This window comes from Galeopterus variegatus, unplaced genomic scaffold (assembly GCF_000696425.1).
Source record: "Galeopterus variegatus unplaced genomic scaffold, G_variegatus-3.0.2 Scaffold762, whole genome shotgun sequence".
Lineage (NCBI taxonomy): Eukaryota > Metazoa > Chordata > Mammalia > Dermoptera > Cynocephalidae > Galeopterus > Galeopterus variegatus.
The window spans coordinates 93,784-111,317 of record NW_007726873.1 but is presented as its reverse complement, the minus strand read 5'-3'; the positions used below and the strand labels follow the sequence as shown (position 1 = coordinate 111,317).

Here is a 17,534-nt window from a genome sequence, read left to right as displayed (position 1 = left end):
GCAGGACTGTCCTGGCCTGTTATACAAACCAAGGAAGGTTTGGTAAGGCCATTGGGAAGTCTATGAGTCAGAGCTGATTGTCAGAAGTGTTCTGTGTCTCTCAGAAGTAGGGCTGCCCTTAGTATACCTGCTATGTTCAGTCATTGGCTGGGAGTAGCATATGGCCTATGTGGCCTTGCACAAACGTGGCAGTGGATTTCAGAACATAGAAGCTGTACTTCTTGGTCAGTTACAATCCTTATAGATGGAGATCTTTGTGGTTTATTCTCAAGGCCACCATAGAGGGGTTTTCAGAATACAGCAACATGATCAGATTAGACTTGAATATTTTAACTGCAGTGGGAATGGATTCTAACTGCACTGGGAACAAATTCAAGCGAGCAAGTGGGATTGTGAAGAGACCCATATTAAACGGCTGTTATGGTAATCTAAGTGACAGATAATAGTGACCTAGAGTAAGATTGTGTGAGTGGGGATATAAGGGAAATAGAGTGGACGTGATTAGATAACTAGATAGAAAGGGTGAGGGAAAAGGGGGTAGTATCAAGGGTGGCACTTTGCTATGTGGTTATGTAATTGCATGGATATTGGTGCCATTCACTGAGAGCAATAGAAGAAATTGGAACTGATGATTTTAGGTTTAGGCATGTTGAATTAGAAGTATTTCTGGGTTATCCAAATGAAGATATCCATTATAGTCAGTTAAATAGATAGGTGTATTGTTGTGGTAACTGCTGTAACATAAAAACTAATGAATGTATAATAATTTAGAAACAGTAGAAGTTTTTGTCTTATGTAAAGCCCCAAAGGTAGTTCCTCATTGGTAAATAGTTTTTCTCTAAGCAGAAAAACTGTTTTAGATGTCCGATCTCCTTTGGTTCTACCCTCTTCACCATGAGGGCCCTAAAGGTTGTGCTCAGCATCAAGCCAATGGAAAGGGATTGAGTATGGGAGAAGGCAAATCTCCTTAATAACCACCTCAGTCTGAAAGTGATATACATCACTTTTTTACATATTCCATTGGTGGTAACTAAATCACACACCCCCACCTACATATAGGTAGATTTGAGAATTATGGTCCCTGGGTGGTCAGCTGCCTACTTCATATTGTGGAAGGGGGAGCACAACTCTTTGATTGATAGTTATCTGTATCTGGATTTGAGATTATCAGCACATAAATGATAATTAAAAGCATAGGAATGGATGAGATGACCTAAGAAATGTAAAGACTAAGAAGGAGAGATTATTGAAGATGGAATCCTTGGAAATGCTGGCTATAAGGATGGGATAGGAGAAGAGAAACACAAAAGAGACAGAGGGGGGAAAACTGTAGTGTGTGTTATCATGGAAACTGAGGGGGAAAAGTTCACAGTGTATTATAGTCAGCATCAGATACTACTGTAAAGTAATATAGGATAGTATAGACTGCATTAAGCAGCAGAAAGGCTTTTGGGGGCCCAGGTGTAAGCAGTTTCAATAGGGAGAATAGAAGCCAGAGTTGAGAAGAGACTCAGAGTTTAGTTTTTTTTCCAAGTTGCAGGCAGTGGTTCTCAAACTTTTTGGTCTCAGAACCCCTTTACACACTTAGAAATTATTTAGGACTACAGGTTACTTTTGTTTATGTGGGTTACATTCATTGATATATACTATATTAGAAATTAAAATTGTGAAAATTTAAAAATACTTATTTAGTAATTCATTAAAAAATAACACAAATAATCTCTTTCATGTTAACATGTTAACATACATAACATATTTTGGAAATAACTATATCCAAGGCAAAAAAAAATTTAGTGAGAAGGGTGGCACTATTTAATGTTTTTGCAGATCTCTTTATTGTCTGGCTTAGAAGACGGTTGGATTCTCATATCTGCCTCTGTATTCAATCTTTTGTGATATGTTATTTTGGTTGAAATGTGTCAAGAAAATCCTGTCTCGTGTAGCTATGTCATTGGAAAATGGACGACCTCACAGAGCCCCTGAAAGGGTCTGTGAGGGGTTGGGGTCCTAGCTGACTTTAGAATAGCTTTGGAAGGGAGGGAGAGACCCCTCAGGATTTTTTACTGAACAAGTCTCTAGCACATTGTAAGGCTTGAATAATGTTACCTGTTATTACTGCTTAGGCAGGCGGGAGGCAGGGATGGGTGAAAATTTGAATTTGGAGGGTAGGGTGGTAGGAAAAGGAGGGTTTCAATCTGGTAACCCCTTCTGTGTGTGTGTGTGTGTGTGTGTGTGTGTGTGTGTGTGTGTGTACATATTTGCATGTACATACTACAGGAAACAAAGTCATGCTGAGAGTAAGGAAGAGGTGCGTAGGGAAGAAGCTTAAAGAAGTGGGTTAAGTTTTGAAATAATTAGGAAAATAAGCTAGGGAGAATTGAAGAAAGAGCTGACCATTGAGACATGGAAGGATTGCTGCATATGCACTATAATTACAGAAATACCTAGAAAAATAATTATTATTAGCAATTTGAAAAATACAATTGTCACTTTTTAAAACATAAAGCCCTCTATGGTATCCTAGGTATACCTCCTACATGACTATTTAGACTCTCTTGATTAAGCATAAACTAACAGGTAACCCAGCTGCTTCCTTTCAGGCTGCAGTGCCCTTTTGGGATTTTCAGACTGCTGTTATCTTCTCTTGGTCAAGTGTGTGGCAGCCACTTCTCTTGGACAGTTAGGAGTCTGGCTCATGAGTTGCACTGGCTTTTTTTTTCCTGACAGGCTGCACTGGCATTCCTGTTTCCACCATAGCTAACTCCTGGTCCACTTGGACAGTTAGGAGTCTGGCTCATGAGTTGCACTGGCTTTTTTTTTTCCTGACAGGCTGCACTGGCATTCCTGTTTCCACCATAGCTAACTCCTGGTCCAGGAACCTTGTGTTCTTTTGTTACTTTGTAGCTTATCACTAGATTAAAAAAAACCAATTTTTACACTTATTTGTCAATACAATCCCTTTTTTGTATTTGCTCCTTGTGTGCCGTATTCCAAGTGCTTATGTGGTTTTCTCCTTACTGCAATTGCAGTAGAATATGGGAATCTTAAAACTGGCCTTTTAAAAGAAAAATTTATTTGGCAAATGCCAAATTATAACATTACTGTGCTTTATCAAATCTTTGAAAACATTGTTTTAGGTTAGAAAGGATTGAAAATTTAAAATAATTATTACTTTGTATAGCAGAAGTTTATTTTTATTATTATATATGGAGTTATTAATAAGTAGGCATGAAATTGTTGTTTGACATAAACCATAACCAAAGGGGTACCATCCTGTTTTTAAAAAGGGAAGCCAGCTTGAATTATTCTTATTTAGTTTAAAGGTTTCTATCTATATCTGTTGGTCTGCTCTTGTGCTGCCTTAGCTTACCTTTTTTTCCCTGACGCTTTGTAGCTTCTCTAACAGCCCTCTTTCATGTGTATTTTACATTTTTGCCATGTAGGTCTTTCACAGTTCTGCAGCCCCAGGCGGGCATTCTCTGAGCAGGGTCCGCTCCGCCTGATCAGGAGCGCCTCTTTCTTTGCAGGTTTGCGATGTGCTATGTGGGTAGACTAGTTGGTGTGCCCTAGCAGCCAGAACCTATAGTTAAGCTGTGGAAACAAGAGAGTAAATGAATGCAATTGAGGAGGTTGTGGTTAAGAAAACATTGCTTAGCAAGTATAAGAACTTAATTCCTTTCTACTGAATATGTTCTGAAAGTTTCTATAAATTGAATTATCACTAGAATTGACATTTTCATTAAATTTGTTTGTCATTTCTGATTTCATGTCATAATGATTTTGACTTTAGATTCTGAGACCAAAATTTAGTATGAACGCTATTTCTTATAATACCACTTGGAATTTTTAGTGTGACACTGTCTTGTTTCCATGGCTGAGTAGCTTTTGTACCATAATTCACCAATTGCAGAAAATATCCTATCTTATTATTATTGTAAAATTTCTGATCTACACTATTCCATAAGAAAAATTTTTCTCAGAGCTAAGATTTAGATGAACAAGCACCATTATAATGCTCTATAAAAGGCATATATGAGTATATTTGCTTATATCATTAAATTGATGGTTGTAGAGTGTGTGTCGTGCTTGTGTATCCAGGACTCTAATCATTCGGTATTTTTACACGTTTCAGTAGGTTACCTAACATTGCAACCTTCTGGTAGAAATTATCAGAATGTGAACAAATTTATTCATCATTGTTCTCAGATTGGTATCAATTTAGCACTTCTTGTTTTAATTAGTATTTATTCTTTCTGTAAATATTAGATATGAACAATGTGTACATATTACAGAAAATTTGGAAAATATAAAAAATAGGCAAAAAAATATTAGCCATCTTGTTGATCAGAAATACCTGATATTTGGGATTTTTTAAAAAACAAAATTAGGATTATACTACTCAAATTTCTTAAACTTTTTATTATGGAGAATTTTGAAATATACATTGATATAGGCAGAATCAGTAGACTGAACCATGATATACCCATCACTTAGCTCCAGCAACTATCATTTATACTGTTTAAGTAGCTTGCTTTTTCATTTAATATTATATTGTGAATATCTTTGTCATTGAATATGCTTCTAAAATATGAATTTTTACTCACCCCTTGTTTCTTTAGATATTATGTCATAGATTATTTTCATACTATATGTCAAATCTTCAGATCTCAAAGCTTGTTCAACTGAGTAATAGCTCTTGGTGTTGGGTTGGTGCCATGGCATTGAAAAAAAGGAATGCAATAAGATGAGCATGATTTAGTTTGCTGTTTAGAAGGAACAACGTCCATCTGAATAGTAATGTGTTTTATAACTGACAGTTTTGTTTTGATTACAGTTCACAGCAACCCAATGGACATGCCAGGAAGAGAGCTGAATGAGGACAGGGACAGTGGCATAGCACGCTCTGGTAATGTCAGGTTCATGTATTAATCCGATTTTTTGTAAGATTGCTGTTATTTGACAATTGATTTTTTTCCCTGCCTTTATCGTCTAATTCTGTGTTCACAATTTGTTCATATTTATATTAGCCTTACAAGAGAATTGTGGAAAAAACAGAGAGAAATCTCTTAAATTTATTATTTTTCATGTTTACTATCAAGTGTATCTGGTGGAGTATGGCATGGAGGAGTTCATGCTGATTTAGGCTTAGTCAGTACAAGAAAAAAATTATTGCTCAGGAGACTGCTTAGAAACCATAGTAGAAAAAACACATTTGCTTATATCTGCTTGCTGCTAATTAGAGTTTAAATTGTCAGATTATCACTTGTCCAGGAAAGCTTAGGCATTTCATACCAATGTTGTACATATTTCTTTCAAATTGGGCTCTTCCAAAATTTGTATGTCTAACAAACATTTATTGAAACATTCTGGGGATTAAAAAAAAAAAAAAAAAGTAAAGCCCAGATTCCGCCCTTAAGGAGCACAGAAGAACAGAGGCTACTAGGGGTATAGTTAGGAAAATCATCTGTTGTAGTTCATTTTGTGATGTGTTCAGTCATAGACCTGCATGGAGAGGTTCCGAGGAAGGGCAGTTAACTTAGCCTGGGCTAGGGGCAGGGTGCCAGCAATGTTTACAAAGGGATGATGCTTGAGTTGAGTCTTGAGAAATAAATAGGAGTTATACAGGTAAAGGCATAGAAAAAAGTGTTTTAACTAAAAGGAAAAGTGTTTGTTGGGGCCTAGAGATTAGCATTAAGTGAAAAGAGAAGTAATCTTAGCCTTGAATTACTGTTAGATATGAGAAACTTAATTCACCGTAGTTAGCCACATATATTTTCACATTATGTAACTTTCTATCTAAATTATGACTCAGTTTAGAGTATAAATGGAAAGTTTAACCTTACCATATATTGTAATCGCTAGGTGTGCATTTGTATAATGAGAAGTTTCAAAAAAATTTTTTTAATGTGCCTGAACTCTACTCCCAAAGACTCTGATTTAGCCTGGAGAAGAGTGTAGGCATCACCTGATTCTGATGGACAGATAGGGTTGAGAACTACTGTTCTAATAAGAAGAGTCTGCATCTTTCAAATCATCTCACCCTTCTTTCCTAATTGAGTTTGGTATTTTTGTTTTTAAGAATCTAGAGTATACTTCTCTTAATACTTTTTGCTTCTATATAATCTAGAGACTTAGTCTTCTTTTCTGTGGCAGGAATTTATTTCTCATTTTATTCAAGATTTGGGAGATGATAAATTAATTTCTCTTTACTTCATTTTCTTCATCCGTAAGGCCCTGGCTATAGATTGGTCTTTAAGGCTGCTTGAAGTCATTAAATTCACATATGCCATTTAAGTTAATTGGGTGTTTTCTTCTTTTTCTAATGGTATTATTTTTTAATACTAGAATATAGTAAAATGTATTTTTTCTAAATTTAGGGTGCCATTTGATTTTTCACTGAGGCCATACCCAAATTAGTTGTATATACCCAATCTTAGACTATAAAGTTTTACAGTACTAATTGATAAAATGCAGTCTTTTTAAGAAACTATTTTAGAATGAATTCATTGGCCACATGTTTGCATAGCACGTAAAGCTTTACCCTTTATCATTGAATTTGTCAGAATTCTAATGAATAGATCTTCATAATGACGGTGTCTCAGTTTTTAGTTCTGGTGTCTGGTGTCCAAAATAATTTATCATCTGGCATGTACTGTTTTATAGATGATGATAATACTTCCCTGTTTTGATTACAGATTTTCAGTATGTGGTTATAATCATAAAGATGGAAATCTAAAATATTGCAAACAAAAGCAAGCCCTTAATGTCACATCTTATCCTCTCTAGATAAAGAGGGAAGAAGGGCGGGAGGATCCCTAACCCAAGGAAAGATAAAGGATTGTATCTCTAAACACCCCAGGAAAGAAACCTCTTGTGGATTTCAGAGAAGGGTTTTGGAAAGGGAATAATCCCCACAGTCAGGGGATTGCAGCAGTTATAATTAGTGTCTACTGGAATGTGTCTGTCACCTTAGAATGTTTGAAAGAGCAATCTATAGTGCCTACTCTTTTTTTGGAGCTTAGTAGATATAGTCATGCCTCTTATTAGAAGTGGTATGCTTGGGCTGGCCAGTTAGGTCTCTTGGGACAGTGTGGTGCTCCTAACACCAATGTCAAGGGTTTGGATCCCCATACCAGCCAGTAACCCACTGTCCCACCCCCAAAAGTGGTAGGCTTGACTACCTATTTACAAGTGATCTATGAGTAATGAGTACTTGTACATGACCTCTTTAAATGCCATTCAAACACTTATTTTTAAATATAGCTTTTGTTCTTAAAACCTACTGCATTTAATTTGAAAAGCATCAGATTTCCTTTATTTTAAGGACTAAAAGGTTTAGCTAAGTTAGGGGACAGTCTGGTGGCCACAGGGATAATGCCTTGTTGCAAAATAACATTTTCTCCTGGGATGGGTGGGGGGAGTGCCAAAAGGGGATTGTCTCAGAGTCTCTTGCCAACACACTATTAATATATGATTTTTCTCATCTGAGATGTTACTCCAAGAATGATGTATTTTCTTTAAAAGGAAATTTTAGAGGCTCATGAAGAAAAATGAAAAATTTGAGTCACCCTGCTCTTAAATTTGTTAAAAAGAAATTTGTCATTATTCTTACTCATTGTTGACTTATACATTACACTTGTTCTTCTGACTTAACAGCATCTCTCAGTAGCTTGCTTATCACTCCGTTTCCCTCCCCAAACTCCTCACTTACCCGAAGTTGTGCCAGCAGCTACCAACGACGTTGGCGACGCAGCCAAACAACAAGTTTGGAAAATGGGGTATTTCCTAGATGGTAAGTTGGGAACTTAAACTTAGAACAAGATTGAATAGTTCCTTAAAGACAATTTTATATAGGTTTTTTAGAGCTTGGACTTGTATTTTTTGTTTTTTAAGTGTGGAACTAAAATCTTTTAAGTTGTGTTGCACTTTTTTTTTTATTGTGGTAAGTTACACATTATAATTTATCATTTTAACTATTTTTAGGTGTACACTTCAGTGGCATTAAGTACCTTTACATTGTTGTGCAACCATCACCACCATCTGACTCCAGAACTCTCATCTTCCTAAACTGAAACTCTGTACTCATTAAATAATAACTCCCCATTTCTCCCTCTCCTGCCCCTCTTAACCACCATCCTATTTTCTGTCTCTGTGAATTGACTACTCTAGGTACCTCATATGTGGAATCATACATTACTTGTTCTTTTGTGTCTGGCTTATTTCACATAGCATAATGTCTTCAAGGTTTGTCCATGCCATGGCATGTGTCAGAAATTCATTCCTTTTTATGGCTGAATAACATTCCATTATATGTACATACCACATTTTGTTTATCCATTCATCTGTTGATGGACATTTAGATTGCTTCCACCTTTTGGCTATTGTATATAATGGTGCTGTGATCATGGGTGTACAAACAACTGTTCAAGAAGTCCCTGCTTTCAGGAGTATTGCTGGATCATATGGTAATTTTATTTTTAATTTTTTGAGAAACCACCACACTGTTTTACACAGTGGCCACACCATTTTACATTCCCAACAGCAGTGTACAAAGGTTTTGATTTCTCCACATCCTCACCAATATTTACTGTTTTCTGCTTTTTTGGTAATAGCCATCTAAATAATGATATTAATTCTTCACCAGATAAATGATTTGCAAATATTTTCTCCCATTCCATGGGTTGCCTTTTCACTCTGTTGATAGTGTCCTTTGATGCACAGCAATTTTTAATTTTTATGTACAATTTACTCATTTTCTTTTGTTGCTTGTGCTTTTTATGTTATATCCAAGAAACTATTGCTAAATCCAATGTCATGAAGCTTTTGTCTTGTGTTTTCTTCTAAGAGTTTTATGTTTAGGTCTTTGATCCGTGTACTACGTGTTTTTATATTTCAGTTTTTTCTGTTTCTATTTTGGCAAGTTAGTTAATTCTTGAAAGATTTTTTTTTTTTTTTTTAGTCTTTGTTAAGTACTATTGTAGATAATAAAACTTCTCATTTTCTCCTTTACTTGTTCCCTTTATTCCTTCATCTTTGATGTTATTTCTGGAGTCAAAGGACAGACAAGTTGATCCTAGAACAGTGAAGAGATTGTACCAGATTCATCTATTAGCCTTAAAATTCAGGTTAATTTTTAAGGTTAATTATGAATTGGAATTATCTACTTTTTCAGCAACTTCTAAATTGGACAAAAAGGCTCCCAATCTAAGTGTCTTTTAAGATTTATTATAAGTACATGAGTGTGAAAGAATAGCCAGTATATTTTTCAAAAAGGTATACAATTGATAGAAATTTTAGTCTTATTTGGTAAAACAGCAGAAGACCTTTTTAGCTTGCCTACATTTAATAGGCAAGAAGATTGAATTGCGATTTTCATTATTTTTATTTCTTTAAATTAAAAAAAAACATTTATTTTTAAGGTCTATAGAAGAAAGCTTTAATCTGTCAGATGAAGGCTGTGGCTCTAACCCAGGAATTGTGAGGAAAAAGAAGATTGCAATTGGGGTAATCTTTTCATTATCCAAAGATGAAGATGAAAATAACAAATTTAATGAATTCTTTTTTTCACATTTTCCTCTCTTTGAAAGCCACATGAACAAATTAAAGAGTGCAATAGAACAGGTAAGCATAGTTATTTATTTGTATCTTATAAAATATTTATATCTTTTCATTTGAATCTTATTCTTATTAAGCATTATGTTTATTCATTTGGCAGAAAAATTAACAGGCACTGTGCAGGTGCCCTACAAAGTGCTCTTGGAGATGCAGATAGATTCAACCCTTTTTAAGGAGCTCACTATCTAATAAAAGATCTAAGATCATTCATTTATTCATTGTGTAAATAAATATTTGAGGGCTGTAACATGACAGGCACTTATTCTAGGAACTGAATAGAAGTTGTGGAAAAAGCAATACTGCTGACCTCATGGAACAGCAAATAAACAAGTGAATGTGTATTAATTTAGATGGTAATAAGTGCGGTGGAAAAAAGAAAAACAGAGAAAGTTTTCTAAGGAATGCTGGAAGTAAGGTTTACTAATTTTTATAGGCCAGTCAGGAATGCCCCTTATAAAATGGTGTATGGTCCAGAGATATGGAAGAAGTGAGCTAGAACTATCTGGGAGAAGATGTTCCAGGCAAGGGCAAAGGTTCTATGTCAGGAGTAAGCCTGATGCTTCAGCAACAGCAAGGAGGTCCAAGTGGCAAGACTGAAGTGAGACCAGATCATGTAGGGCCTTAGGATATCATTGTAAGAGCATTGACATTTACTCTTAAGAAAGATGGGAAACCATTGGAGGGTTTTGAGTGGAGGAATGACATTATTTATGAGGACCACTCTTACTGCTGGTGGAGAATAGATTTCTAGGAGCAACAATGGATGTTTTGGAACCACTCAGGAGGTTGTTGCAATAATCCAGGTGAGGGACAGTGAATACTCAAACCAGTGTATTGATGGAATTGGTGAGAAGTGGTTGGATTTTGGATGCATTTTGTAAGTAGAGCTAATGAGATTAGCTGAGGTACTAAGGTATGAGAGAAAAAGAACTGAGGTTGACTCTAAGATTTTTATCAAGTATTTAGAAGGATGGAATTGCCAGTATTGAAGAAGGAAAGACCACAGGTGGAATAAGTTTGGTGGAGGACGATCAGGTGTTTTTTTGTGGTGCCTCTTGGACATCCACATGTTTTTATGAGTCTGGAGATTAAGGAAGAGGTCATCAGTGTATAGATGGTATTTAAAGCCATGAAACTGATTGAGATAGGGAATAGAGGAAAGGAGAACCAAAACCTGTGTTGTGGAGCATTTCACCATTTTCGATGAGAAGGAACCAGCAAAGGAGATGGAAAAGGATTGGCCATTCAGTTAGGAGGAAAAACAAGAGAGAGTACTTTATTGGGGGAGCCAAGTGAAGAAAGTGTTTCAAGGAGGAGGGAGTGATTGCTTGTGTCAGATACTACTTTTCTATGCATATTGTACTTTGAATTGGTAGGGATTATACTTTGTTCATATTTTTTAAATTACATGCCCATTTAAAAAAAATCGTTATACACATTTATCATGATTATAAATGGTTCTTAAATATATATTAGTGTGCTTCCTCAATTTAAGTAAAAATTTTCCTATTAGGTCATTTCTACTTATTTCACAGTTGTTGCTACCCTGTAGTTAAAATCTTGGTAAATTTCCTGATTATTTTCTAGAAGAGATTCCCAGAAGTTGAATTAATGAATCATGGCTATAACCAGAGTTTTTAATCTCTGTGACACTACGTGGATGGGAAAGGATATGAAAGGGAGTACTGGAGTGGTATGACTGGCACAGTTAATCATGATCGTGAAGAATCTAGAATGCTTGTCAGGGAGCTTTGATTTTGTTTGTAAGGCTGTCTGCAAGTGGTGCTTTAGGAAGATTAATTTGGCAGTGTGTTCAAAAGAGATTAGTATAAGAGGCTAGAGGTGGGTAGACCAATTAGAATGGTTTAGAAAGCACAGCATGCATGTCAGTAACTCAGTAATAAAGACACAGATGTTAGTTATTCACATTGAATTTGTCAAAAAACTGATTATTAGCTATACTTTTTTACTGAATAAATGAATCGAGGCCATTTTCATTTACCTTTTCCTAAGTTAGACATTGATTGCATTTTCTTCAGTTGGCTGCTGTCCCATTTCGTGGTCTGTTGTTGCCAAAGTCATCACACACAATTCATAGTTGTGGCTGAACTGATATTTTGAGTTACTTGGAGAAGAATTTCAAGCTTTGTATAACATTTGAAATAGAGAGGCACTATAGAACTCATTAAAGATTACTTTTTAAATGTTTTCATGTTTTTAATGCTTTGACCATTCTGTATCCTAAAGTGTACATTGTTAATAGTTATATTTGTCTGAATATTTGCTCAAGTTTCATATCCCATTTTTTATTAAAGCTGAAAGATAAAACTGAATGAATGCCTTTACATAAATTGAGTGGGACTTAATTTTAAAAGTTCTGTGGTAGTTAGTTAATTATAGAATATAGTAAACACTGGATTGTCCACAGAAATTATCTTCTAGGGCCAGGTTTTAAACTATTCACTTTAAAAAATAAATAAAAGCTGCAGATTTCGTTTCTGAATACCTTAGCAATTAATTTGAAATCTGTGCTACCTTTTGAAATCTATACTGTAATTAAAAAATATTATTGCTGATAAAATTGAGGAAGAACACCACTCAATTCTAGCAAAACAATATTCACTTCTTTTTAAATTGCTAGTCTCTTAACAGGTAAGTTTCACTTTTACCCTATGAAACTTCTGTTGTCCCCCCCCCCGCCCCATGAAACTTTTGGATGTACAGGAACATGATTTGTGGCCTGAAATAGTCTGACCTTCTCTTAAATTATGTTTTCTTAAAAATTTTAAATCAATTTGAAATTATATAGAGAATTAACTTCTCTTCAGGAAAGTCTAAAAAAATTACAGATAAAGTTCTTTTTGACCTCCATGTTCTTTTTTTTCCTTTTTTTTTTTTTCTTCCTTTTTTGTCTTTTTTCGTGACCGGCAATGGATCGCAACCCTCAGTGTCGCGCCCGTACCGGACCAGGACCGGCAATGGGATCGCAACCCTCAGTGTTGCGCCCGCACCTCGCTCAGCCAGTGAGCGGCCGGTCTGTACGTGGGATCCGAACCCTCGGCGGGAGCACCGCCACACTCCCAAGCGGTGCACTGTAGCAGTGCGCCACCCGGCCGGCCCATTGACCTCCATGTTCTAATCCTGATCTTTTTTTCCTACCTAGATCAAGGCTTTTCAGTCTAGGCTAAATATGTTTTTAACAAAGCAAATATTACCAATAACTTGATATCTTTCAGTAGGATCTTTATATTCCAAATTTTTAGAAAAGTTAACAGAAGCATTACCTGAAATATAAGAGTAAAACCAGGAGCTATTGTTATTGAATTATCATTATGTCTTGTTCTGTTTGGGAAAAAAAGTAGTTTTTTGTAATCGAGAAACTGTGAACATCAGGTTTCTTTGTGTGTTGATATTCTGTGGTTTGACAGTTATAATAAGTTATTTTACTGTTGAAAATTTTAAATTTTGTTACAGTTATTAATGACCAAAGATGCAGAAGAGAAAACTACTATAAATATGTGTACCTTCATTATTTTTAGATAAATGTCGATAGAGTGTTGTGTAAATATGTGACTTTGTCTTTTTTTCTTCATGTTTTGCCCATGATTCGTATAAAAATTAACTATTTAATGATTGTTTCCAAGGCTATGAAAATGAGCCGGCGATCAGCTGATGCCAGTCAGAGGAGTTTGGCATATAATCGAATAGTTGACGCTCTAAATGAATTCAGGTACATATTCTCCAGTTTTCCATAATACAGAGTTGTTTTGTGGTGTGCACGGGAAGATTTACATCTTTTCTTTAATTTGTTCTAATAAAATCTAATTCTTTAAAATTCTTTGTCCCATAGTCAAATGAGGGTGTAATTCAGTAGGCCAATGGTTCCTATGTTCTCTGTGCTTGGGATTTACACACATTTGGGAGCCATCACTGGTATGGTTTTCAATATTGGACTATATGACAAGCAGAAATGACCAGAAGAGATCCTCATTCAAGCAGAAGTGTGCTTTGTCTTCTCTTGGGCTCCTAGGTGTAGGTAATAGTTAAGTTTTATTTAGCCAGTAATTGTAATCAGATGTTCTTGGGTACATGGAATAGGAGGGTACTTCAAAAAGTTCATGGAAAAATATAATTAAAAAATAATATGAATCTTTCTGTGAACTTTCTGAAGATCCCTTGTACAAGGATATATGGATATAAGGAACATGAACTTGATGTTCCAGAGAGCTTTATAGCTTGATCCTTTCCTTAGATATGGCACAATGAATAGTATTTCTTCTGCCAATGTTTTCTGGCTCAACAAAGCTTGTGCCTGAAGCCCCAACAACTACTATAACTACTCTCTAACTATATGGCAAGCAAACATACTGCAAATGAACTTATATCGGGAATCACAGTAAGTGATGAATGTGTGTCTTCCTTGAACAAATTCATTTCAGGTCTACTTCATCCTCTCAGTCTTTCCTTGTACAGACTAGAGAGAGAGCATAGCATAGTGAGAACTCATACTTTAGAATCCAACAGACAGAGTTGTCTCCTAATCTTGGCTCTGTGATTTTACTATCTCTGGTGACATTGAACAAGTCCATTAGCATTTTTGACTCCTCGTTTTCTAGTCTAAAATATATAAAATCAATATAGTAATAATTTAATAAATTGTTTTAAGGATCAAATGAGATAGTGTATGTAAAGTACTTAGCAGAATGCCTGACATTAGTGGCACCACTATTTTCTATAGCATATATAAATTACAGCAGCACGTCTCCAACTTTAGTCATTCACATCATACCTTCACAGTTTTGCAAAATCAAGATTTCTCTGTCACTTTAATTTAATGTATTTATTTAAATTGTCTTCTTATACCTAAATAAGTTTATTTCAATGTGAAACTTTATCAATCTAGCTAGGGGGAATCAATATTCTTTGCCATAATAAGCTAGCTATAAAAATGAATTTATAATAACTAAAATTAAAAATGTGTATCTGTGTATCACCCAAGGTTTATTATCACCAGTAGTTCATATACCTCACTTTTAAAGAAACTTTATATTTTTTCTTTGAAAACTGTGTGGTCCCTTATTGGGGTAGGGATCTTTTGGATTGTTTGTTTAACTTAACCATCACATTTTGAGTGGCTGTTTTAGTTTATGATACTACAGGATTGCTATGATGAAACAGTAGACATGTCATATCCAGTTGACCCTTGAACAACACAGTTTTGAACTGCATGGGTCCACATGTACGAGAAATCCGTGTAAATGGAGTGCCTCCTTTTCATTTGCGTGGGTTCCCAGGGCCAGCTCCTTAAGTACTTAACAGCTTAAGGTTCTTAACTATTTGAGTAACATAGGGAAAATTATATGCAATTTTCAACTGCACCACGTTTTCCAAGGGTATGCTGTATATAACTTTTTAAAAATGGAGGTGACTAAGGAGTGCTGTATTTAAATTGAAAAAGATTAACTTATGTTTGTTTTGTAATAATCATTTACTGGACTCAGTTATTGAGAAGGCAAAGAATGTATAATCATTCGTCTTATTCACCATAATCTTTATAGTAAAAGACATTTAAAATAAGTTTAGTAAATCTTGCTTTTCTGTATGGTATATTCAGTGATTAGGGAAGATATAGATAAAAACAAATTATAGATTTTAATTTCAACCTATATTATTTCTTTTTTGGTATTGGTAGGAAATTGCACAGGCAAAAACTATTAGAGATGAAATTTCTGCCATATATATTAGTTTTATTTTAACATTAATTTTAGGTTTTCTTAATTTCTCATGAAGGATGCTAACAAATAATATAGTATTTTAATTCTATTTTTTATTATTTCTGCCATATATATTAGTTTTATTTTAACATTAATTTTAGGTTTTTCTTAATTTCTCATGAAGGATGCTAACAAATAATATAGTATTTTAATTCTATTTTTTATTGTGGTAAAAAACATATAACATTAAATTTAGCATCCTAACCATTTTAAAGTATACAGTTCAGTAGTGTTAAGCATATTCACAGTGTTGTAAGATAGATCTCTAGAACTCTTTTTTATCTTACAAACACTGAAACTCTATACCCATTAAACACTAATTCAATAATGCAGTATTTTTAATTGACGAGTTTCTTTAGTTCACTGTCATCTTCACTATATATGAATTATATGCAAAGTTATGCATGATTTTATTTGTTCATACTTAAACCTTAAGAGTTCAGATTCTTACACTGCAGGTGCCTTCCATGATTAAATCAAGGCATTATATAATTTTTTTTTTTAATAGATGAAGTACAGGGGAAGTAAGTGCATTTTCAGAGGGGAATTTAGAGCAATTTTTATATACTGACTTATGTGCATGGGCGCTCCACTGAGGAGAGCAGGGCCACTGGTGGTGGCAGAAGGCCCCAATCAGGCTCCAAAAAGTGCAAACCACTGGATTTCTCTGTCCTGGGGATGTCCTCTGTGCTGTGATGGAGTGCCTGTTCCCAGGGGTGCAGGGAGCCGCATGGGCTGGGGTGCCAAATTCACAGTGTGATGAGGGGACCTTAAGGCTGTGGAGATGCCTGGGCTATTGGGCCCCAGGGCAAAGTGCACTCTGATGTTGGCTCCCATCCCAAAATGATGATGTCCTGTGGCAGCCTGAGACCCATAGGAAGGGGCTGGGGGGTCTTCAGTGTGATCTTGCTATCTGAATTAATGCAGTTGTATGGGCTCCAAGCAGTTCCTCACCCTTCAGCTCAAGGCCTGCAAAGGCTCCATGGCTCCCTTGTAGCTTGGGTTGCAGGCATCTGTGGCAAGCATGGGCTGTCAGGGATTCCCCTTGCCTATTTTTCCTCACAGCAAGGAATCTGGCTGGCTCCAAGAGAGACTTTCTGTGCCCCCAGGAGAAGTGGTGATCATGGTCAGGAGGCTTACCTGTTTTTCTATGCTGCCATTGTGCGTTTCTGAACCTCAAGGGATTTTCCTCACCCTTTTGCTGAATTAGTGTTTTCTCTCAGAAACTCTATTCAGTGTGTGAGTATCCACTTGTTTTGGACTAACTTTGTGTCAGAGGTGAGAACTCGGCCCTTTAGTCAGACATCTTGAACGTGTGCTCTCTTCTGTCCATTTGAGAACATACAGTAAATTATTGTTAATTATAAATGCCTAGCACTACTATAGACTTATTTGTTCTATCTAGCTTTGATTTTGTATTTGTTACATCTCCTGATCTCCCTTCCCACTTCCCGTTTCCAGCCTCTAGTAACCACGTTTCTCCTCTCTCCATCTATAAGGTCAACTTTTAAGTTCCCACATACAAGTGAGAACATGTGGTATTTAACTTTCTGTGCCTGACTTATTTCACTTGGGGTCATCCATGTTGCCACAAATGTTAGGGTTTCATTTTATTTTATGGCTGAGTAGTATACTATTGTGTGTATATATACCACATTTTTGGTTGATTCCATATCTTGGCTATTGTGAGTAGTGCTCCAATAAACATGAGGGTGTAGATATCTCTTTTGGTGTGCTAATTTCCTTTCCTTTGGATAAATACCCAGCAGTGGGATTGTGGGATGATATGGTAGTTCTATTTTTAGTTATTTGCAGAACCTCCATATTGTTTTTTATAATGGCTGTACTTTCCCACCAATGGTGTATGAGTTCCCTTTTCTCCCCACCCTCACCAGCATTTGTTGTTTATTTATTTATTTATTTATTTATTTATTTATTTATTTGTCTTTCTGATATTAGCCATTCTAACTGGAGTGAGATGATTCCTCATTGTGCGACTGTGGGTGTGGTTGCTAGAGCCTTGAGCAGGACCCTGCCTCCTCAAGAGTGATGTGGGGGCTCTCTGCAGCTCCTCAGGTGGAGCGGGTGGGTCTAGGCAGGTTTCCTGGAGCCAGGGCACTCTCTACCTCCGGGAGAGGCATGCAA

The 17,534-nt window shown here is 35.9% G+C and overlaps 1 protein-coding gene across 1 annotated transcript in view; it reads left to right on the top strand.

Annotated features, from left to right (window-relative positions):
* FNIP1 (folliculin interacting protein 1) overlaps positions 1 to 17,534 on the top strand; it is a 53,106-nt gene that overhangs the window by 5,357 nt on the left and 30,215 nt on the right. The window contains exons 4-8 of the mRNA XM_008572171.1: positions 3,444 to 3,527; positions 4,835 to 4,906; positions 7,657 to 7,792; positions 9,420 to 9,621; positions 13,260 to 13,345. Of these exons, the coding sequence (XP_008570393.1) occupies positions 3,444 to 3,527; positions 4,835 to 4,906; positions 7,657 to 7,792; positions 9,420 to 9,621; positions 13,260 to 13,345 (580 nt within the window). The remainder of the gene's footprint in view (positions 1 to 3,443; positions 3,528 to 4,834; positions 4,907 to 7,656; positions 7,793 to 9,419; positions 9,622 to 13,259; positions 13,346 to 17,534) is intronic.